General features: G+C 44.4%; 1 protein-coding gene across 1 annotated transcript in view; it reads right to left on the reverse strand.

Moving 5' to 3' along the window:
• Positions 1-25,518, reverse strand: part of LOC127584570 (tyrosine-protein phosphatase non-receptor type 13-like) — a 307,142-nt gene that overhangs the window by 273,576 nt on the left and 8,048 nt on the right. Inside the window, exon 2 of the mRNA XM_052041344.1 lies at positions 333-472. Within this exon, the coding sequence (XP_051897304.1) occupies positions 333-456 (124 nt within the window). The 5' untranslated portion in view covers positions 457-472. The remainder of the gene's footprint in view (positions 1-332; positions 473-25,518) is intronic.

The raw sequence follows: 25,518 nt of genomic DNA on the forward strand, positions 1-25,518 counted from the left end.
ACCATAAGACCTTAAGACAAAAGGAGCAGGAGTCAGCCATTTGGCCCATCAAGCCTGCTCCGCCATTCTATCATGAGCTGATTCATTCTCCCATTTAGCCCCACTCCCCCGCCAGAGAATAGGTTACTGGAAAATAAGTGGGGGAATGGGATTGATAGAATTTCTCTGAGAGCCAGTATAGACTCGATGGGCCAAATGGCCCAGGGAACTCTGAGAAACAAACCCAAATTTTATTATTTTCTTTCACATCCATGAAGCCCTTGAGAATCTTTCACATTGTAAACATGTAAATACTGGCAAGAATCAAACCAGTAAATTTGAAAAGAAATTACCTTCCAATGCATTCTGCTGCAGGACCTCTGAGGCTTGTAATAATAAGGCCCAGATTTCATTTTCTTCAATAGGGCCTCCTCTTGCTTCCAGAACTTCAGTTAGAGTCACGTAAGAATTACTCATATCTGTCCTGAGCAACCTGAAACGAAAAACAAAATATGGACATGAATAAAAATTATTGGCAACAACCTACAAGAAAGAATCTCAGTACAAAAGGAGGTCTTTCAGTTCACTGTACCAGTACAGATCTCTGAAAGGGCTCTCCAATTATTCCCACCCAACCCCACTCTCTTTCACAGTCCTGCAATTCTTTTCCACGTATTATATTCATTTTTTTTAAAGTTGGCACTATTTCTGCTTCAACTCTCTTCCAGGTAATGTGCTTCAGACTATTACAGCTCCTTGTATGAAGAGACATCTCTTCATTGCCTGCTTGAGTTACTTTACCAATCTTCTTAAATCTGTGCCCTCTGGCTACTGACTCGTCTGCCTGTCAAAACCTTTTCACTGAGTCAACTTGTCCATAACCATCAATGGCCACAAAACAGCAGTGCACACCTTTCAGACAATTTTTACCAGAGGCCTGTAGAACATAGAACAGTGCAGCACAAGAACAGGCCCTTTGGCCCACAATGTCTGCGCTGAACATGATGCTGAATTAAACTAAATCTCTTCTGCCTATACATGGTCCATATCCCTCCATTCTCCGCATATTCAAGTGTCTATCTAACCACCTCTTAAATACCACTATCATTTCTGCTTTGACCACCACCCCTGGCAGCCCATTCCAGGCACCCACTGCTCTCTCTGCCCCACACATCTCCTTTAAACTTTCCCCCTCTCACCTTAAATGCCCTCTAGTATTTGACTTTCTACCCTGGGAATAAGATTCTGACTGTCTACCCTATCTATGCCTCTCACCATTTTATAAACTTTTATCAGGTCTCCTCTCAGTCTCTGACACTCCAGAGAAAACAACCCAAGTTTGTCCAACCTCTCCTTACAGCTCATACCCTCTAATCCAGGCAGCATCCTGGTAAACCTCTTCTGCACGCTTAGGCCAACTGTTTGCAAGCAATTAGTTGTTCACATATCCTCTGTAGTAAATTACTGGTAATGTCACTGTTCACACTGACTTTCACATGACTGAGTTACAGAGGATGAATTTGCGCTTAGGTGTTACATGAGCACAAGGACCTGAATTATTTAGACCCTCAGCAAATTAGTGAGACTGAGCAATGCACACAAACATCAAGATTTTAACAAGTGGAACCCTAGAAACCATAATCCCCACAGTTTAGTGGACAATGCCTACCTCAAGACAATGACTAACACACCTAGTCCTTTGCAATGGCCCAACCATTGGTCTGGGGGCTGGGGGGTACAATCGGTATGCAAGACAAGTTTTTCACTGTACCTCGGTACAAGTGACAATAATAAACCAATACCAATACCATTACAGTCCTGGAATCTTCAGCTCCTACCTTTGGGAAGTAGATTCAGAATATAGTATTGAGAGGAGAACATTCACCCACTTGAACCTCATCCACCATTGAAATAGATAAGAGTCATAGAGCAATACAGCAATACAGCATGGATACAGGCCCTTCGGCCCAACCAGTCCATGCCGACCATGGTGCCCACCCAACTAGTCCCAATTTCCTGCATTCGGTCCATTTCCCCCTAAGCTCTGCTCAGAAATATCTTTGGAATTCTCTGCAGAAGAGGGCTGTGGAAGCTTTATCGGTCAGTATATTCAATACAGAGGTTGAAAGATTTTCAGACATTAAGGAAATTATTAGATATGGGATAAGTGCTGAGGAAAGAGATCAGGAGAGATCCTATCATAGTTGATCAGTGCAAGGGTCAATAGATTTTAAGATGTTAGGAGACTGAAGGGATATGGGGTTAGTGCAGGACAGCAACACTGAGGTAAAAGATCAGCCATGACTTTACTGAAAGATGTGGAGCAACAAGGACCTGAACAGCTCCTTCCTGCTTTTATTTCTTGTGCTACTGTTCGAATTCCATCTACCTGCCTTAGTTGCAGAACTCTTCATAGCATGCCAAGAAAAGAACCATCTGGGTAGAAGCAATTTTAGTTACTTTTGTGTAAATTTATTCATTTTAGTCCAATCATGTAGAAAACAGTTTGTAAGACAGCTGGTGGGCCCTTAACAGCATGTGGTGAAGGTTCGATTTTACATCTGTCTGAATTAGAATTTATACATTAATCAATTAAGCAGGGATCTGCCTGAAGCTCCAAGCATAAGCCATGAGCCTCAGCGTCACAGGGGGACCCGGCTCTGAGGCAGGATCCAGACACTGCCGTCTATCATTACCCTTCCCACAGCACCCAATCCTCTCTGTCTGTGGTGGTTGCCACAAGCATCACTCCACCACATACGTCAGGCCAGTGTCTGCATTGGACCTCGTTGTGTTGCACTAGTTTACTGCTGCTTTACCTCTTAGTGTAAACCTCTGCCGAGAAGCAAAGAGGAAACTTCTGTTGTCAATTTATTTAAACTCATGTCAGATCCTATTTCATTCTGATATTACCTTTACTTTTTGCTTACTGTTTTCCAATCATTCACATTGGCTTTCAACAGAGTCACAGAGCTACACAGCAAGGAAGCAGGCCCTTCAGCCCAATTCATCCACGCCAACCAAGCTGTCTACCTGAGCTAGTCCCGTTCGCTGCGTTTGGCCCATATTCCTCTAAACCTTTTCTACCCATGTACCTGTCGAAATGCCTTTTAAACATTGGCAGCTTGTTCCATATACCCACCACCCACAGTGAAAAAGTTGCCCCTCAGATCCCTTTTAAATCTTTCCCCTCTCATCTTAAACTTATGCCCTCTAGTTTTAAGACTCCCCTACCCTGGAGAAAAGACTGTGACTGTCCACCTTACCTATGCCTCTCATGATTTTATAAATCTCCATAAGGTCACCCCTCAGCCTCCTGTGCTCCAGGGAAAACGTCTCAGCCTATCCAATCTCTCCTTATAACTCAAGCCCTACAGTCCCGGTAACATCCTTGTGAATCTTTTCTGTACCCTTTCCAACTTAGTGACATCCTTCCTAATCCCAGGAGACCAGAACTGCATGCAGTATTCCAAATGCAGTCTCACCAACATGACTCCCCAAGTCTTGTACTCAGTGCCCTGACTGATGAACGCAAGCATCCAAATGACTTCTTCACCATCCTGTCCACTTACATCTCCACTGTCAGGGATCAATGTACTTGTATCTCTCCCAGATGGTCACAGGGAGAACGTGCAAACTCCACACAAACAGCACCCGACGTCAGGACTGAACCCTGGTTGCTGGAGCTGTGAGGAAGCACCACTGTACAGCCCGATCCTACCTGGATTCGGAACCCTGGGCAGGAATGACGCAAATGGCCAGCAGTTAGTGCAGTTGTCTCACAGCTCCAGCGACACGGGTTCGATCCTGACTCCAGGCTCTATCTGTGGAGTCTGCACATTCTCCCCGCGATTGTGCATTTCCTCCGGAACTTAATAAATGTACAAACTACCCTTGCTTTAAAACTGGAAAATTTTATATCATTGAGTGATGTGTAGTGGGACATTTAACAATGGCCTAAGTAAAAAAAATTCTTTGACAGCTTCTCTAGCACCAGAAAACTACTTATGATTGTCATTCATTCAGACAGTTATTTCCATTCTGTTTGCAGGTTAATTGCTGACTGTAAGTTATCCCTAAGAGAAGGGAAGTGATAAAAGAATCAAAGGGGAGTTGATGGGCATTTGAGAGAGAATAACTTGCAGGGTTAAAGGCAAATAAAAAGTAGGGCTGAATGGCCTCTTTCTGGGCTGTAATAAGTAAGGTTTTCACTCAGTCTGACCACAGCTAAAGATAGACATTCTGCTTAACTCTGACACTATTACAGCGCCAGCGACCCAGGTTCAATTCCAGCCACCGTCTGTAAGGAGTTTGTACATTCTCCCCGTGTCTGCGTGGGTTTCCTCCGGGTGCTCCGGTTTCCTCCCACGTTCCAAAGACGTATGGGTTAGGAAGTTGTGGACATGCTATGTTGGCGCCAGACGCATGGCAACACTTGCGGGCTGCCCCCAGAACACTCTACTCAAAAGGTGCATTTCACTGTGTGTTTTGATGTACATGCGACTAATAAAGATATCTTATTTACAAAGTGACATCCACATTGAATAATTTTTTTCCGGCTCATTTCTGAGCCATTTAACAGGCCCTTAAGGTGACAGTTGTCTCCACTTTTTCTCCAAAAATATACTTTATTCATAAAATGTACAGTAATACAATTGGGGCAAGTCATTTACTTCACTCACTGCAACACGCAATGCAATGCACTCACTTACAATTTGTCAGCAGTGCTTCATCCTTAAACCTAAGAGAAGGGAAGTGATAAAAGAATCAAAGGGGAGTTGATGGGCATTTGAGAGAGAATAACTTGCAGGGTTAAAGGCAAATAAAAAGTAGGGCTGAATGGCCTCTTTCTGGGCTGTAATAAGTATGGTTTTCACTCAGTCTGACCACAGCTAAAGATAGACATTCTGCTTAACTCTGACATCTGCTTAACTCTGCTTAACTTCATCAGTGAAATGTTAGAGAGATTATTCCACAGGACCCAGACCCTCAGTGTCCAGTGGCGGCAGGACCCTGGACTGTGGCCCTTCCCCACACAGCCTCTGTGGTGAGTGCATCGAGCTTCAGTGCGTCCCACAGCACAAACTCATGAATCCTGTAATGTGCCAGTTGGTGGCATTCGGTCACGGACATTTCCTCGCACTGGAAGACCAACAAGGTTTGGGCAGACCAAAGTGCAGCTTTCACCAAGTTGATGGCCTTCCATTCGCAGTCAATCTACATCTCAGTCTATATCCCTGGGAGCAACCTACTGTGTTATGCCACTTCTCCACAAAGACCACTGCATCCCCTTCCAGATCTTCTTGGCAAACACACAGTCAATGAGGAGGTGGACAACCATCTCATCCACACCTTGAGGGCATGGTGCAATGGGATTACAACTCCAAGTGTGCACAAAGGGCTGATGTGAAGGGCTTTTCTTACCACCTGCCACCTCGGTGCTTGTTTGAGCAGTCTTCATATTTGCATGTACAAGTGAATTGACACTGGTTGCGGTTAAGGCCTTTTCCAACATGGCAAAGGTTGTACTTTAGATTACTTATGACTACAGAGCTCTATGATGTTGGAGATTGGAGTGTCACAGGGTACAAGTCACATAAGGCTGGTTTGCAGGTATATCAAGTAATTAGGAAAGCTAACAGAACTAAACTAGTAACAGCCATCTAAACAAGCCCCATTTGTCTGCATTTGGCCCCAGTCCCTCCAAACCTTTCTGATCCATGTACTTATCCAAATGTCTTTTATTGCAAGGGGAATTGAATACATAAGTAAGGAGGTCATGCTTCAATTATTTAAGACTTTGGTGAGACCACATTTGGACTAGTTTGTACAAAATTGGTCTCTTTACTCAATGGAAGATGTTGAAATCAGTTCAGAGAACGTTGACTAGATTGATATCTGGAACTGTCATAGCACCATGGAGTCATAGAGAGATACAGCACAGGCCCGCGAGCCAACCAAATCCACAAGGACAATCAAGCTCGCCATTTTTACGATAATCCTACCCTAAACCATTTTATTCTATTCACATTCCACCACTCACCTACACTGTCAAGGCAATTTAAGGTTGTCAATTAACCATCAACCACATGTTTTTGGGATGTGGGAGGAAACTGGAGCACTCGGAGGAAACCACTGCAGTCACGGGGAGAATGTGCAAACTCCACACAGACTGCACTAGGTGGCCGGAGCTGTGAGGCAGCAGCTCTACTGTGACACCCAGCTGGGGAGAAGTGCGGCTGGGGGGGGGGGGGGGTGGGGGTGTCTTATGAGGAAACGTTGGGCAGGCTACGCTTGTATCAACTGGAGTTTAGGAGAGGAGACTTGATTGAAATGTATAAGATCCTGATGGGTTTCAATGGGGTGGATGTGGAGGGGATGTTTCCCCTTTAAGGAGAATCCAGGACTCGGGGTCACTGTTCAAAAATAATGGCTCACCCATTTAAGACAAAAATGCAACATTATATCATGAGTCTTTTGAATTCTTTCCCACACAGAGTGGTGGAAGCAAAGTGTTTGAATATTTTTAAGGCAGAAGTAGATAGATTTTTGATAAGCAAGAGGGTGAATAGTCGCTGTAGATGGGCAGGGATGTGGAACTGAGGTTATAGTTAAGTCAGCCATGATCCTATTAAATGGTGGAACAGGCTCGAGGTGCAGGGTGGCCTTCTCCAGTTCCTACTTCATACGTTTGTCAGCTTCCTCCCTGCCATTCCAGTGACGCGGCAAAGCATATCATAGCCATGACACAGGGCTTTCCACTCAGATTTTGAATGAATCCATCCCAGAGTCATAGGGTGATACAGTAGATACACAGGCCCTTTGATCTATTGCAGAGAGTTATGGACACAGCCCAGCGCATCATGGAAACCAGCCTCCCCTCCATGGACTCTCGCTGCTTTGGTGAAGCAGCCAGCATAATCAAAGACCCCACCCACCCGGGTCATTCTCTCTTCTCCCCTCTCCCAACGGGCAGAAGATACAGGAACCTGAGGGCACATACCACCAGGCTCAAGGACAGCTTCTATCCCACTGTGATAAGACTATTGAACGGTTCCCTTATATGGTGAGATGGACTCTTGACCTCACAATCTACCTTGTTATGACCTTGCACCTAATTATCTACCTGCAATGCACTTCCCTGTAGCTGTGACACTTTACTTTGCAACCTGTTATTGTTTTTATCTTGTACTATCTCAATTCACTCTGTACTAACTCAATGTATCTGCACTGTGTAATGAATTGACCTGTACGAACGGTATGCAAGACAAGTTTTTCACTGTACCTCAGTACAAGTGACAATAATAAACCAATACCAATACCACTGAGACCAAGCTGACTATCAAGAACCTGCTCACATAACTTTACACTAATCCCATATTATTCTCCCCACATTCCCATTCACTCCTCTGGATTCTACCACTCACTTACATACTAAAGATCATTTACAGCGGCCAATGAAGCAACCAATGATGGGTGTGGGAGGAAACCGGAGCACCCGGCAGAAGCCCACATGGCTACAGGGAGAACATGTAAACTCCACACAGACAGCACCAGAGATCCGGATCAAACCCAGGTCACTGGAGCTATGAAGCAAAGACTCTACCAGCTGCACCACCCATCATTATCACTGAAAAAAACACAGCAAAATTTAAATGGGCACTTAAACCATTTTCAGTCTGATTTCTTGCATCGGCTTGTTAGCAAAGAAACAGAGAGAACCGCGCCCCCCCCCCCCCCCCCCCCCCCCCCCCACCATTAGCTATCAGGAAAGGCTGGTTTGGAATCACAAAGAAAGCACCTTCATCAGGAAGTTATTAATTATAGAGAATGGCAAGATTATTCATGTTTCATTAAAAAAAGTAATTGAACATCTCGTGTATGGAAATTAGTTTCAGTAAAGCTCCCACAGCTGCCCTCCACAAAATCTAATTATTCCAGCTAGTTCCTCAGAGAGTAAACTTCCTCAGAACAAGATTCCTTGAATTTTGCTCAGGCTGTGGAGTTTCACACAAGAGACTTTATTTCACCTCATTACCAACAGGGACATTATCTTATTCTTTTTCCCTCTGAGCCTTCTATCAATCTCTTCCAGTACCGTTTACATAAAATTATGCTCGCTCTACAGATGTGTTTCCTGGTGTCAGTGCTGGCTCCCTGTGGCACCCCCTCACTCTGAACTAGAAGGCTGGGTGGTGAACACCTAAAGGGTCAAAATGGCAAAGCTGAAGCTTCCATAGTGCACTGTCAGAGGCTCAGTAATCCATGAGGTGATTATACCTAAACCCCTTTTCCTAGTCAGGTATGTGTAAAGGACCCCATGACACTATTCAGAGAACAAGGCTGCTCTCCTGATGTCTTGTTCACCTTTATCTAACCACTGATGGGACTACGTTGCATGAAGACTGTGTTACTGTGATTCATCCTTTACAAAAGCAGTTCTACTTCATTGGCTGCATTAGGGAATTGGAGCAGGAGAAGGCCATTCAGCCCTTTGGTCCTATTCTATCAGTCAACATGCTCAAGGCTGATCATCCTTTTCAGGAATGATAGCAGCACATTCTTGTTCCCCTTTTCATTCCCTGCAATTCTTACACAAGCCTTTGATATCAAGCCCAAGGACAATGAGTATTTACTCAAGACTTCAGCGCTCAATTGAAGTTTACAGCAATGAATAATGGCTTAGCTCCAAAGTTTGGCGCAGTTCATGGTGACTTGCAAAACACACCTGAGGGCTTGGACAAAAGTTCTGAGAAGCCACCCATCATTCATCAGACAGACAAGCCATAACTAGGCAGCAGGGAATCAAAAAGCATCTCATAAGTGCTGCTGAGCACAAGCTGTGCCTTGTGGTGGTGCTTATCGCAAGTTGGTGTTGCCCATGAAGGCCCTCTTGATATGAACACACAAATCTCCAGTTTCCTACTCTTCTTACAAATGGACTCTTCACAAATGGCTAGTTGTGACAGATGTAAATTAGCCAACTGAGTTGGAAACAAACATCTCTCTTCCAATGATAAATTCCAATAAATGTTCACACTTAAATACCATTCCTGTGACTTTCAAAGCAAAGATTCAATGAAATCTTTCACTTGTTTACTCAATCTGTATACAGAGGTGAATGATTTATCCTTTCCCACCACCTTCTGCTGTTACTTTGTATTCAAACAATGGAATGTGATTCATCCATATCTGCAAAATCATAGAATGTATTCATGGAGGCTATTCTGCCCAATTTGCCTGTACTGACTCTTTGAAAGAGGAACCTTAGTGTCCTTAAACGTAAATCACTGAAAACTAACACGCAGATAGCAAAGAGTTAGGGAAGCTAACTATGTGTTGACCTTGCTGCTGGAGGAACTCAGCAGGCCAGGCAGCATCCAAGGTGAACTCCATGGCCTTCTCCACAGATGCTGCCTGGCCTGCTGAGTTCCTCCAGCATCATCGTGTTTATCATCTAGATTCCAGCATCTGCAGTCCTTTGTTTCTCCTGTATGTTGACCTTCATGGCAAGAGGATCTGAGTTCAAGAGTAAAGGTGCCTAACTTCGATGACACAGAACCCTGGATAAGGCTACATCAGGAATATTGTGTACAGCTTTATAGGATATTGTGCACAGGCTTTTATAGGATTACACATATTCCTATATGTACAGGAATATTGTGTATATGTTTGCCAGAGGAAGGATATACTTGCAGTGAAGGGAGTGCAGCAAAGGTTCACCAGATTGATTCCTGGGATGGGGAGTTTGTCATGTGAGGGGAGATTACCCAGACATTCTGACCAGGCTTGATGGGGTAGATGCAGGGAGGATGTTTCCATTGGTCTGCAAGTCTAGAACCAGGGGCCACAAAATAAGGGGTCAGCCTTTCAGGACTGAAATAAGAAGAATTTTCTTCACAATTAAGAGTGCAGCACAGAAATAGGCCATTCGGCCCACCACACCCATACTGACCATCAAGCTGTGATCAACACTAATCCCAGTTGCCAACACAAAATCCAAAGCTTTCTATGTCTTACCAATTCCAGTGTTCATCCAGATACTTCTTAAATGTTGTGAGAATCTCTGCCTTCAGCACTCAATCAGGCAGTATGTTCCAGATTCCAATCACTCTCTGGGTGAAAAGGTTCCCTCTCCAAACCTGTCTAAAGCTCTTGCCCTGCATCTTATTCCCTCCGCCGTAGGGAAAAGTACCCTATTTGTGCCCCTCATACACCTTGATCAGATCCCCCCTCAGCCTCCTCTGCTCTAAGAAAAACAAACCCAGCCTATCTGCCTCTCATCATATCTGAAACAGTCCATCGAAGGCAACATCCTGGTGAATCTCCTTGGCACCCTCTGCAGTACATCCTACAGTTAGCATCCAGAATGGCACACAATACTCCAGTTATGTCCTAACCAATGTTTTATAAAGTCCCTGCTCCACTCATCTATGGCCTGGCTAATGAAGGCAAGTATCCCATGTGCCTTCTTCATCACCTTTTTTATCCATGCTGCCACCTCAGAGATCCTTGAAGGTTCCTCTTCTCCTCAATACTCACCATTCATTGTGTATGCCTTATTATTAGTCTTCCCAAACAACATCACCTCACATTTATCTGGATGAAATTCTGTCTGCCGTTGCTCTGCCCACCTTACTAACTGATCAATATCATCCTGTAGCCTCTGACTATCCTCATCATTATCAACAACCCGACCGATTTTCATCTGATCTGCAAAGTTGCTAATCATATCTCCAACATTCATATCCATATTGTGAATATATATAAAAACAGTAAGGGTCCCAGCACCAATCCCTGTGGTACACCAGTGGTCACAGGCTTCCAATCACTGCTCTCTGCCTCCTCTTACCAGGACAGTTTTGGAGAAGCAGTGAATCCTTGGAATTCTGTATCCAAGAGGGCCGTGGAGGCTCAGTTGTTGGGTATGTTCCATGCAGAGATTGATGGATTCTTTTTAAAGTTTATATTGGGTTAGTACAGGAAAGTGGCACTTAAGTATAAGATAAGCCATGATCTTATTGAATGGCAGACCAAGCACAAAGGGCGAATGGCCTACTCCTCCCTGTGTCTATTTCTTATGTTCTTACTTTTTATTCAATCCGTCCCAATAAAGCCAGTCTCCAAAATTTCCCGAGCCTGTACCTAGATCCCCTATTGAACCTGTTCCAGCACCCATAGAGCTCTGTAATCTACACCAGAACCCACAGTGCAAGATCAAGCTTCCTCGTCTCCCCTCTGGTTCTTCTTATCCCTGTGCTCTGGTTACCAAATCTCTTCTCAATGGAGGCAGTTTTTCCACATCTGCTCTGTCTGAGAACATTTCAATCTCCCTTTCGCCTACTCTGCTCCAAAGGCAGCAATCCCAGGTTTTCAAAGCTGCACAACCTGCAGTCCACTATCTCTGGTACCTTTCTAATGAGTCCTCCATACACCCCGAGCAGAATCTTAATGTTCTTGGCAACATGATATTGGTCATCAATGGAAAATGGTGTAAAAACAACCATACCAAAGCTGGGCTGAGACCTGGTTGGAATTCTTCAGCCACTGTGCAACTGAACTCTCAATTCACTGACTCTCTGAGCAGAGGGATAACCAATCAGGAGTCAAACTGCTGATAATTCTTGTGTAAAAGTTGCTTGGTGTTGCTAATAGTCCAGGAATAAGTTTTAAGGGTGGGCAAGTAGGGCATGATGTACAAAGGTCATCTCAGTCAAAGAGGGTGAAGGCACTGGAATGACTTGCCGTGCTGTAATCTCACACCCAGACCTCACCTCTTCCAGGCCATGATGGGGAGAGCACTCAGAAACAATGCACACTCCTCTGCTTCTCTGTCTCTTTCGCTGGAAATGGCAACAATGACAACAAACCGTCTGGAATAAAGTTGTGACACTTGGACACAGTGTATGTGGTCAGTGAGGGTACAGAAATCACCGCCCACATCTAATCCCCCCACTCACATCCCACTTTCTCTCCATTGCAAAAACTCTTCTGACTGACAAGCTGCAGACAGACTAGGAGGCACCTCTGGTAATCTCCCTCCCTCACTTGACCCTCCCCTTCTGCCTTTCCGATAAGGAACTCCTACCTGGTCTGGTCTGGGGAAAGAGGACACTAGTAGAGAACAGCTCAGATCCTGACACTGCACATTGTGGAGGGCAGCTTCGAGGTGGGATCAGTACAAGGTGAGTCACTAGACACATGTGACCTGCAGCCAGGGCTGAGGGAAGGGAAGCCCATGTGGTAGGCCCTTAGAGAGCGAGGACACACAGAGGCTCTGCTCCAGAGTACACAAGTGAGGGTTTCATGAGGCAGCCGGCAGCCACAGGGTAATGAGCACATTTTTGGCTATTTAATCATGACATCCAGTCTTCTCATACCCCACTCCAGTACCCCCTTCACCCACTTTTCTCCCCTTCCCCATCCCGGTTCCATCAACCACATTTCACCCACCGGCTCTCTCCCTCCCCCTCCCCCATCGGTTCTGGTTCCTTCTGCCATACACCTCTCCCCTAATGGTTCCCATTATCACCTCCTTTACTTACCAGATTCCAGCACTTGGTAGCCTTTGTGTTCCTGCTTATCTCCGTCCAGCAGCTATCTCTAACCTTCACCCTCCCCTTCCCCCACTTGGCTCCATCTTCCTCTTTTCTTTTATCTGCCTCTGCCTCCACCTCCCAACACCACCCCCTCCACCTCCCACACCTGACTCCATCTGCCCGTCATCCTTCACTCCTCCTTCTCGGTCCACCAGTCACCTACAGGCCCCCGTCTCACCACTGCCCCTCTCCCTCAGCTACCTTCTCCCTCCACTCTCAGCCCTGATGCAGGGTCTCAACCCGAAACGTTGACAATTCCTCTCCCCCCACAGATGCTGCTCGACCCGCTGAGTTCCTCCAGCAGATTGTTTGTTGCTCCAGATTCCAGCATCTGCAGTCTCTTGTGTCTCCCCCTAACCTAAGGTGGTCATCGACTACACTGGTGGCTATGAAGTCACACATAGGCCAGATCAGGTGAGGGACTAATACTACAATCCAGTATTTTCAGTATTACTGTAACTGAGATTTATTTAATTCTCGGTTCAGGTTTATTCAATTAATTGAATCTAAAATCTCAGCTGCCACATCGGGATTCGAACTCTTGTCCCTGGATCAATGATCCAGAACTCTGGCAGATAGTCCAGTAACTTAACCACTACACTACCAGACCCCTGCACAATCTGCTGCTTGGTGTGCTGGCAGTCCTGCCTAAAGGTCTGCAGCAAATGTCATAGGGCATGAGGGGATCAAACTCCATCCTTGCAGTGGCTTTGTACGGAGCTTGGAGTTCATCCTTTCCGGCGTGGAATTAGTAGCAAGCTCCATTGTAACCTATGTGGAACCAATAATCATTCACGGTGTGACGGTCAATCTCTCATCTCTCACTGCAGCACAAGCAGAAGGCACTCATTGGACTGGAAAATGAGCAGATCAGCCCGGCCCCACCACTACACTGGATACCATTCCTCAAAGGCTCCAGAGTTGCTCAATGTTATTCCTGGAAGGCTATCTACAGTTCCCTCCTCTGCACTCCTTCCATCAGCTCAGCAACAACACTGGAGCATCACAGTGCAGAACCAGTAGGTCAACGCACATGGAAGACTGGCACTAAGGGGAGGTGCAAGGGTGGTAGTTGTTTGTTTCCACGATTAGAGGCAAAGATATGCTTTGGAACGTTGACATAATGTGTTGTGGTCAAACAAAAATGAAATGGTTAACCGCAGATGAAAAGTAAGATGGGAACTGTAATAGAACAGGAAATAATTTGGCCCTTCCTTCGCTCTCAACTAGGTGGCATTGCCAAAATCAGCATTTAACCTGGAAGTGAAGGAACAGGCTTCCTGTACCACTGGGTCCGTGCAGTGGAAGTAGTCCCACAGTGCTGGTCGGTGGAGTTCCTGAGAGTTGATGGTGGTATGCATCCAAGTCAAGGTGGTGTATGATGCAGAGGGGAAATCACCTGAGGTGGTCTTCCCTTGAATCTGCTGCTCCAGAAGTTAGGGTTTAGCTGGCACTGTTTCTTTAGCTGTAGAACTCACAGATTACAAAGTGGTCCAACAACCTTCCCTTCAATCACCAACAAACCAGCAACAGATTGCCAATGATCTAAACTGGCCAGATCGTGGGGGCAGGGGAGTGAGGGTGGACAGTAATTCTTCCTGCTGCTAAAGCCTGGATCGTCTGTCCCAGTTACACACTTGCAATAGGTCCAGTCTCACAGCACCGATGAGACATCATTGTTCCATAAGGGCTGAGCTCACAATCTGCTTCCTTCCAGTGGACTCCTGCTCTCACAAGTGAGCTGCACACTGCCAATTGGACTAAAAGTACACAAGAGTTTTGCAGAAGAAATTCAACCTGTTGGTACCCATTACAGCAAAGAAATTGATGTTACAGAACCCAAGTTCACAGTCGCAATCTCCGTGCCTGATTACCCAAAGTGTAAATCATTCCAATGACAGTCCTGTAATAGGAATCATGTATGTGGGCAAACTCCACTCAAGAAGAGGCATGTCAAAGCTGTATTTCATGCAATAACTACCCCCAGAACCTGTACCCCAACGTCACAACAATTCCGATAGCGAAATCCACCCTTATGGAATTCACAGACCATGACCAAAAAATCTGAGAAACGGAATAAAAATTCACTCTTACAGAATAACTAAAAAAAACACAAAATGTTAAAGAAACAACAAATGTTGTCTATTTTTTGTCAAGGGTTTGCATTACAGAAAATCATGATGTGGATGGTTTTCTAGGAACCCAGCCCCTCTGTAACACGTGTGTGTACTGTAATTTCAAGTTACAAAGCTACTCAGTGACGCCATGGTGCTCACGATGCTGCTATTCAACCCTCCTCAACATCAGAAAACCTTCTGCCAGCACTTGGCCTCTTTGTGCTCGTATACATTTACATCAAGGTAAAACAGGCATTTCAAATAGATCCTTTCATCCAGCCTGGAGTACGTTTCCAGCATGATCTGTGTCAGAGCGGTACTTTATGTGAACAAGAACAGAATGTGCTCACACACGTCTAACAGTAGGAAATATCAAACTACATCTTTAGGGACCGCTGTGTTGGACATGCTGCTTGAGAAACCTGTCAATATTGTGCTCTCTCTTCCGATATGATTTTCAATGACATTAAGCCATATTTAACCTCAGCTAAATGGGAACATTTTAAACCTCAGTCTTACAGATCGATCTGTCTAAGCTTGTCTATCTATACATGGTCTATAAACTTAGGGCATGAACCTTCCCCATTCGCCACTGGTTCCCTTGAATTACCAAAGTAGGAACCAACAACAGAGTACAAGGAATCCTACTGCGACAATTTTACTAACACTGCTCACCCATTTCAATACTGTTCAAAACTACATCAGCTACTGAACTGAGGGTTTGGGGCCAACACTTCTATATTGATATCAATGAACATTTTAATGAAGGTTCAGCTAAAGAACACACAAGGTCACCAATCATCTAAATGCACCATAAGAATAAAGTTCACTGAAACATGTTACGAGTTGAATTTGTTATTAAAACATTAGAGATAAATGCACAGAGTTTCTGCCTAACTTCCTGTTGTCAAGGTTTTGGGCTTTGATTTGACATCAGTGAAGAAGTTAGAAAGCAAAGTGGTTGGTAAGTGTATGGTCACTGCCTCTGGTTAGTAGATATCTCTGTGGTCTCTTGTCTAATTCCATTGCCTACTATTACCAAACCATAAACTCACCTTCATCAATGGCTGGAAGAGGAGGAGCAACTTGTTCATATTTCAACTGTTACCACACAGACTCTAATTATCCAGTCATCTAATTGCCAGCAAAAAAAACATCGGCATAGAGGGTCTGACTCTTGCCTATCAAGGCATGATTGTACACAGGAAACTTCAAATCATTGATTAAATAATTACTGTTATTGTTGGACGGAGAAATTAGAACAAAGACAACATAGAATGATGTCAGCAGTATCAAGAATATAAAAATGCTTGCAGGGACTTATTCCAAAATCCTAAGGAAAAGTTTTGGGAAGTCGCAGATGTCCTTCTTTTTCTCTCCATCTGGTCTAAGTGGGTTCTTACAACAGTTGTGCATGCTTGAGAGAATTCAACCATCAAAAGAGATAACTTTTACTCCTGGTTGATTGGAGGTCATTTTGATTCAAGAACTCATTGAAGACAGTTGAAGCACTTAAGGAGAAGCGGGACTCAATGCATGAGTGCATAAAAAAATGGAAGATATGTTGATAGGGTGAGGTGAAAAACAGTAAAACTCCGATAATTCAGCATCTGATTGTTCAGAAATCATGACAGTCTGCCATTTGGCTCACTCATTAGTCCACATGTGAGTTGGACTAAGAGTGCAAGTGGGTTGTGTGGCCTGAGCCACGTGTCTAGGGTGTAGTTGGGACCAGGGTCTAGACAATGGGCCTGGTGTGCTGAGATCAGGATCCAGAACACCAGGAGTCAGCAACGTGAACAGGTTTGTGGCTGGAGCTGTGGTTTTCTGTGTGTGTGTGTGTGTGTCTGTGTGTCTGTGTGTGTCAGCATATGTGTGTGTGTGTGTCTGTCTGTCTGTCAGCATGTGTGTGTGTGTGTGTCAGCATGTGTGTGTGTGTAGGTGTGTGTCTGTGTGTGTGTGCGTGTATATTGATGTGTGTACCTGTGTGTGTATGTGTACCTATGTATGTATCTGTGTGTGTCTGTATACCTGTGAGTATATCTGTCTGTGTACGTCTGTGTCTGTGCCTGTGTCCATGAGTGTGTCTGTATGTCAACGTGTGTGGCTGTGTCTGTGTCTCTGTGTGAACATATGGAAGCAAGATAAAGACATGACAATAATTAAGATATTACTAATTACCAGCAATCACCAGTCTAATTCATGCACGATAAAAAGACTCATTGGGCAAAGAGTGAACAACTTGCTAACAATCATGGCCCAGTTCAAAGGCCAACATGAGGAAAGATATTTCAAGGTATAAACAGGAAGCAGAAACAGAGGGTTTTTTCCCTTCCTCATCTAACCTTGTGGAAGTGTCAGCCCCTTCCCCAGCCCTAGAACCCTTGGTTTGCCTTCCAAACAGACTGGAACCTGGTACCCTTCCGGTTACCATTTCTCACTGGTTTTGAGTGATGTATACTGGTGCAATAAAAATGCTGTCACATTCTTACAATTTGAAACAACAACTGATCTGGTAAACCATAGTAACACTAATCAACCCAACAGCCATCTGGCACAGATACCTTAGATACCTTGAGGGTGCCACAGCTGGTAGAGCCACTGCCTCACAGCTGCAGTGACCCAGGTTCAATCCTGACCTCGGGTGCTGCCTGTGCAGAGTCTGCACGTTCTCCTGTGACCACGTGGATTTCCCTCGGGTGCTCCGGTTTCCTCCCACATTCCAAAGACGTGCGGGTTGATAGGTTAGTTGGCCACTGTAACTTGCCTCTGGTGTGTAGTGAGTGGTAGAACGTGGGGGGAGTTGATGAGAATGTGGGGAGAACATAAAAATGTAGGATTAGTGTAACTGGGTGGTTGGTGGTCAGTGTGGACGGTGGGCAGGAGGACTTGTCTCTGTGCTGCATTTCTCTATGATTGCACCTTCTTCTGAAAGAACAGTAGGTTCCTGGCAGACCACAGGGCTACCTTCACCAGACTGATCATCTGCCAGAGAAACAAAGGACTGCAGATGCTGGAATCTAGATGAAAAACACAATGATGCTGGAGGAACTCAGCAGGCCAGGCAGCATCCGTGGAGTAAAACAGGCCGTCAACATTTCGGGTCAGGACCCTTCTTCAGGACTGAAGATAGGAAAAAGGGAAGCCCAATATATAAGAGGGAAAAGCAGAGCAGTGAGAGGTGGACAAAAGAGGGGAGGCGGGGTGGGCACAGGGTGATGATTGGTAGATGCAGGTAAGAGATCGTGATAGGCAGGTGCAGGGGAGGAGGGGAGAGCAGATCCACCAGGGGATCTGAAGATAGGAAAAGCGAAGCCCAGAGGCAGTCCTGGAAACAGTTCATAGAACACTAAGTTCTGGGTTACCAGATGAATCAGGACAGATACCAGCGCACCTCTCTCCATACATTCTGTACCTCTATAATATAGCTATCTCCCCAACACATGCCTACTCTGGTGGTGTTTTAGATTACCAGAACCCACCACCTGGTCCACACTATAGTGTCGATGAGATCTGCACATGCCCAGCGACCTACTGACTAGAGAGAAGGGCAACCTGTTCACATTTTGGAAACTCCAGCTTTAAACATTGTGCTAAACCATCTATGGTTGAATATTTGTAGATAATTGGTTCAGTCATGATGTAGATTCCACCCTTGAGCTTCAGGGCTGAGAGGAAGCAGATCTTACCTCATACATAATGACACAGGAGGAGCCCATCCAATATTTCCCTTCTCCTTACTTCCCTGAAAAACATGATGATGCTGGAGGAACTCAGCAGGTCAGGCAGCATCCATGGAGAAAAGCAGGCGGTCAACGTTTCAGGTCAGGACCCTTCTTTAGGATTTCTCCACAGACACTGAGTTCCTCCAGCACCATCGTGTTTTTCATCTAGATTCCAGCATCTGCAGTCCTTTGTTTCTCTCTCCTTACTTTCCTGCATGTCGTGCAAGTAATTGTCTCTCACACATGCCCATCAACTTCCCTTTGATTCACTTTGCCATTAACTGATGCTAAGGAGTCATTTACAGTGCCAGTTAATCCACCAGGGAGAAAACTCACACAGTTACCAAGCACAAGTGCAAACACTGCACAGGCAGCACCTGAGGTTAGGATCGAATCCACTTCACTGCAGCTGTCAGGCAGCAGCACTAACTGCTGCGCCCAGGCAACAGTGGAGGACAACAACTTCTCCAGTCTGAGGTCCTGGGTGAGAGCAGACAGTGGTAGGTTGAGTAGAGATTGGTAGAGCAGAGTGAAGGAGATTATGGGGTAATTAGTGAGGAATATTCAGCGCAGCAGTAACTACAGTCCTTCAATAAAATAAAGAAAACCACACAAAATTTCAGTGGGGTGAAAGATGTTGGAGTTAAGGTAGGAGAAGGTTAGCCTAAATGACAGTGAGTAACAATGAACAGTGGGAGGAATACCGTCAATATTGGGTAGTGTCATCCATTTGATACACAGTGAAATAATTTTCTAACTCAAGTACCCTAAATCAGAGTCAGAGCACTTTATCAATGCCAACAGCAAAAGGTATGAGACACCATGGTTGAGTCACGTCCTGAATAAACTCACAACAAAAGGCTACTATGTTTAATAAGGCAGTGACAGATAGGCTCCTGGGAAACTAACAACTAACAGGAGCAAAGCTGAGTAGCTTACCAACGTTATCTGAGATCTGGGATATCGTGTTCTTAAAACTTCTCCTGCCTTTCTTGTTCTTTAGTCGCTAATCTCCCGTGTACAATAATATCCCTGATGAGGGTTGGCAAAGACCATGTTGTAGGGAGAGGCCGAGGTCAGTCAGAGAACTAGAGGCCTGAGAACTGTCAAGGATACCCACACCCAGGCCAGAGGGAGTGTTGATTGGCATCACTTAGGGATACAGTTTATGAGCAATTTGAGACACGACATATGGTGAGTGGAGCAAAGCTTTGGGAGAACGAGTGACAAGGTACCAGTATTCCCAAAGCTCTCCCAAAGCCACTGAGGTTTTCCTCATGGCATGTCTGGATCTGCTGCAGACTAACTGAAAGCTATTGATTCAAATGGTTAGTCAACAACTCTATCATTATCGCTTCATGTTGATGGAAGGCAAATTAAATGCTCTGCAATATTTCGCTTCAGCAATTCCACTTGAAAGGCCATGAATATTCTAATAACTTACCACAGAGAGAAAAAAATGTTCTAATCTCCTCTATATGATCTGATATGTACCAACATCTTCACAATAAGCGTACTAAAAACAGAAAATGCTGGAGATACTCAGCAACACCTATGGAGAGAGAAACAGTTACTGTATCAGGCTGATGACCATACATCAAAACTAGAGCATATCCTGCATTTTCTGTGTTTATTTCAGGTTTCCAACATCTGCAGTTTTTCTTTTGATTTTTATTTATTTGTGAATTCACTGCTACTTCTCATCCAAGAATGCTAATCTTGAAGAAGTGCTCCCTCAGCTCATCAGCAGGATTCCCACCACCCTCTTGACCTTGTCCACCTCAGTTATTTCTGCTTCCCTTCTCCAGTGTTGGCTAACTTGCTTCTCTCTTTCTCAGTTCTAATGTAAGGTACCAGACCTAAAACATTGACTGTTCTCTTTCCACAGATGCTGCCTGATCTGCTGAATTTTTTCCAGTATTTTCTGTTCTTACAGCACTAATGTTTTGACCAACGCATTACTGGATAGTTAGGGGGCAGGATTAGGGGATACAGGTACAGAAAATCTTTCAGCCCGGTGTTGGATCCAGTTATTTTTGAATCCGCAGGGTCTTTCAGGAGTCCGGGAATGAGTTGAAAACAACTTGGTGCTTCACAAAGTTTTATTGGAAAAGTTTAAAACAAAGAAACAGTCACAGAGCACACGGCACTAGCTTTACTACCGGGAGATGAGCCGAGACAAAAGGAACTAAAGATGAGCTAGGGCTGGGGGGGTGGGGGGGGGGGGGGTGGGTGCGGTGGAAGAGAGCAAGAGACTGATTATGATAAGACAAAAAGTATGAACATTATGACTAAAAATACAACAACAACAACTAATATTAGAATAGACTTCATGATGTCTAGTAGTTGTTGTTGTATTTTTAGTCATAATGTTCATACTATTTATCTTATCGTAATTTACATCTTTATGACTTGTTTAAAGGTGATCATTAGTAGAATCATTCAAACTTGCAAGTGCTTCCACTGATCTGCCTAATCAGGACGTAAGGCGAGAAAAAACAACTTACTGGATAATTCTACACAGTTAGAAATTCTGAAAGGCGACATTTTGAAAAATACAATCCTAATAATATTTCAAAAAAAACAATCAATCACCTTTTTTTTGCATTTGTTACATTAATAGCCAGGATATCCAATCTATTTAAATGGAAAGATCCTAAACCTCCTACTACATTCCAATGGTTTTCTCAAACTACAACATGTTTAAACTTAGAAAAAATTAGGAGTGGTACTATTGATCCTTCAGTTAAATTTGAAGAAATTTGGAGCCCATTTATCCAGCATTTTCATATGATGTAAGTAGACCTTTTCCGAATCCTTTTCAATAACTTTCTATTTGAATATAGAGGAGCGGCATTAATGACATCATAATGCTTTTAACCAAAGGAATACGACGGCCCAGCTTTTGTTTAGTTCTTGGTTAGTTTTTGTTTATTATCATTATTTTCTTTTGTTTTGTTGTTTTTTTTAATTTTGGTTTTTATTTCATATAATCAAATTTATTTTTAAATCTTTTTCATGTTCAATTATCAAGAGATTGGGAGGTTCAGATTATATATCTTACTCCTTGTGTCTGTATATGTTAACTGTTAATTATTGTAATCCCGATCTCTCTGTATCATGTGTATAATTACTACTGTTATGTTTATTAATTTGAAATTTAATAAAAAGATTGAAAAAGGAAAAAAGGACATAAGGCTACAAATGCTTTGAAGGGCATGTGAATATTCCTGTACATATTTTAAGACTTTTCTGCCTCTGAATTTTCAGATGTAATAATTCTAAATGTGTGATTTAGAATCAAAGAGGGGATTGTTGGATTCAACTGTTTTAAGTAGCTTTTTAACATGTATCGTGTTTAATACATCTCAAGTGGCTGCACAAGGAATGGCCGCTTCTTGGCTTATTGCTTTGTCCATCAGGTGAATGCGTGTTTTCTCATTGGTTGGTTTTGCCACAGGTATCTAATAGGTTTTCTGATTGGACTATTGTTAACTAAAGAGTACCTCTTATCTCAGGTATAAAAGTTGTCGCTTTTTTGTTAATCTCTCTCTCTTGCTCTCTTCCCCTCCCTGGCCTGAGCTCATCTTTAGTTCCTTTGTCTCGGCTCATCTCCCAGTAGTAAAGCTCTATGACTGCTCCTTTGTTTCAAACTTTTCCAGTGAAGCACCAAGTTGTTTTCAACTCATTCCTGGACTCCTGAAAGAACCTGCGGCTTTGAAAATAACCGGATCCGACACCTGGTTTAAAATGTTCTTTTCCTCTTTGACAGCAAACAGCGTTGGCCGAGGACCTACAGTGATTGAAGCATGACATCATGAACTGTTGGCATGAAGCTCAGCTCAGCACAATGCAAGCAGGCAGATAGCAAGGGAAAATGGTGCCCAGTTAGCAAGGCATTGAGTAGTATAGACACAAGCTTGATGACTTTTTTCAGTGGCAAATCAACACAAACCTAATGAAAACTGTCAAATTATTTGATAGAAACACACATTTGACAAATCCAGAATGACCAAATCTGGAGCAACATGCACAAACTGCTGGAGGAACTCAGCAGGTCAGGCAGCATCTATGGAGGGAAATGAACAGTCGACATTTCGGGCCAAGGCCCTTCATCGGGACTGGAAAGGAAGGGGGCAGGAGCCAGAATAAAAGGGGTGGGGGTGAGAGGGAGGAGCACAAGCTGGTGGGTGATGGGTGAGTCCAGGCAGGAGGGGAAGATAGGTAGGTGGGAGGGCGGGGGGGGGGGGGGAAGTGGGAATGATGTGAGAAGCTGAGAGGTGATTGGTGGAAGAGGCAAAGGGCTGAACAAGATGGAATCTGATAGGAGCGGACAGTGCACCATGGAATAAAGTGGTGGGGAACCAGAGGGAGGAAGGTGTGGGCGATGGGCAGGTCGTGAGGACGGGGGAGGAGAAAGAGATGGGGTAACAGGGCCAGAGGGATAAGGAAAAACCAAAGGGGGCAGGGGCAGGAGAAAAAAAGACCGTGGGAAGTGGTAACCAGAAGTTAGAGGAATCAATGTTGATGCCGTCAGGTTGGAGACTACCGAGACGGAATATGAGGAGTTGTTCCTCTAATCTGCATTTAGCCTTAGCTTGGCAGTAGAAGAGGCTGTGGACAGACATGTAAGTGTGGAAATGGGAAGTTGAATTAAGATGGCCGGCCACCGGGAGATCCTGGCTGTTCTGGTGGACGGAGCGAAGGTGCTCAACGAACCGATCCCCCATTCTACGTCATGTTGGTACTTTTCCTGTCACATGACTCACTGATACTGTGTCACAAGATCACCCAAACTTACAATGGTATCACTTCAGGACTAACATGCTGCCTTTGAAATGACAAGGCATACTGCAGAGATTAACCACAGCCTGTACATTCATGTCCTTTATCAGACGACTGCACAGACGTTCAGTTCCTTTCACAAGTAAGGAAACAGCTATGCCTACATGTAGTAAGGCCTGAACAACACCCAACCTTGGGTGAAATAGTGGGAAGTAACAGGACATTCAAGTGCCAGACAATGTCTACCTCCAACAAGTGAGAATCTAACCACCTCGATATTCAACATTATTAACATCAATGAATCCCCTGGGAGACACCATTCATCACGCAGGCACGGTAGTGTAGCGGTTAGCATAACGCTTTACAGCGCCAGTGACCCAGGTTCAATTCCAGCCACTGTCTGTAAGGAGTCTGTACGTTTTCCCCATGTCTGCGTGCGTTTCCTCCGGGTGCTCCGGTTTCCTCCCGCTTTCCAAAGACGTACAGGTTAGGAAGTTGTGGGCATGCTATGTTGGCGCCAGAAGCGTGGCGACACTTGTGGGCTGCCCCCAGAACACCCTACGCCAAAGATGCATTTCACTGTGTGTTTCGATGTACATATGACTAATAAAGAAATCTCATCTCATCTCATCTCATCAGAAGCTTAACTTGGATAAACCTCAAGAACGCTGAGGTTTCATGAGCAGGTCAGAGGCAAGGCATCCTAAATGACTCACCTCCTCACTTCCCAAATCCTTTCCACCATCCAGCAGAGACATTTAATGAAATATTTATCTTTTGCCTGGAATTGGGCAACTCCAAAATTCAAGGCTTATTATTCCAGGGAATTTGAGACTCTATTGACCAGCTTCCTCCAGGACTGCCACACTGTAACTCCAATAGGCACCATCTGTAAGATGCACTTTTACATCACCACTATTTAACGATAAACTTCAGGCACATTGGAACATGCACATTTCCCCCCCAGGTCACACACCATCCACCTTGGAAATCCATAGCTGTTCCTTCATCATTGTTCAGTCAAAAACCAACAACCTTCTACCCCAGCAATTCAGGAGCACCTTCAACACACAGTCAGCTTCAGGGCTCTAAATGCCAGCCATGTTCAAACACATGTTAGAATAAAGAGAAGAACGTCAATGGCATGTAACGTTAACGTGTCTTCTTACTGACATCAGCTCTACAACTGAATCCACTGAGATGCTCCAACAAAGAGCTAAATGCCAACGAAAATTATTTTCCACAATACTAATAAAAATGAAGTACAGACTGCAAATAAATGAGCTGTTACGTCAAATCAATATCAGGAACAACTGGTATAAAGCTGGAATTATGTTTAAAGAGTGAGGTGCATTCTGATAGGTAACATCCTGAGAACCAAGTGAAGGTCTTGCTCCAGGTGACAGAGACTTGAAACATCCATGCTGAATGTACAAGTGGGTGATGTAGCACCATCCATGCCAGCCAGCTAGCGCCCATTTACACTCATTCTGCACTAACCCCATTTTATTCTCCCACACTCCCTATCAATTCCATCCTACCACTCACCTACACACCAGGGGCAATTTATAGTGGCCAATTAACCTACCAACCTGCACTTCTTGGGATGTGGGAGGAAATTGGAGCAACTGGAGGAAATCAACACAGTAACAGTGAGAATGTACAAACTCCACATTAACAGCACTGAACCTGGGTCACTGGAGCTGGGAGGCAGCGACTCTACCAGGTGCTACACTGTGCTGCCCAGCTTGGTCACAAAGAGCAAAGACCATTGGTTGGCCTGTGTATTTGCAGAAGTTTGGCATGGCATAAAATTTTGTTCTGTTTTCTAAAGTTTACTGTGCTATATCTTACAAATTAGTCAAAAGAATCAGTCTGTTAAAGAATAAAAGGAAAATGTTAATGATTAAGCATTTCCCTGATGACACCAATCAGCTCACAGCCAAGCAATAAGGATGTGGAATATGGAAATAGGAGAAGGCCATTTTGTCCCTCACTCCCTGCACCATTCAATGTTCATGGCTGATCTTGTACCTCAATGTGATGTTCCTATTCTAACCCCTTATTGCTTGGTTCCTTTAATGTCCATAAATTTATCAATTTCTATCCAGGTCAGCAACTAAGACTCCACAGCCTTTCTGGGAAGAGAATTCCAAAGATTTACCTCTCCCTGGATGAAGAAATTTCTTCTCATCTCGGTCCTGAATGACTAATCCCTTTTTCTGAGATGGTGACCCCTGGTTCTACACACCCCAACCAGGGGTGACATGATCCCCGCATCTACCCCATCAAGAGGTAATCAATTTGTATGTT

The sequence above is a fragment of the Pristis pectinata genome, chromosome 30 (genome assembly GCF_009764475.1).
Source record: "Pristis pectinata isolate sPriPec2 chromosome 30, sPriPec2.1.pri, whole genome shotgun sequence".
Lineage (NCBI taxonomy): Eukaryota > Metazoa > Chordata > Chondrichthyes > Rhinopristiformes > Pristidae > Pristis > Pristis pectinata.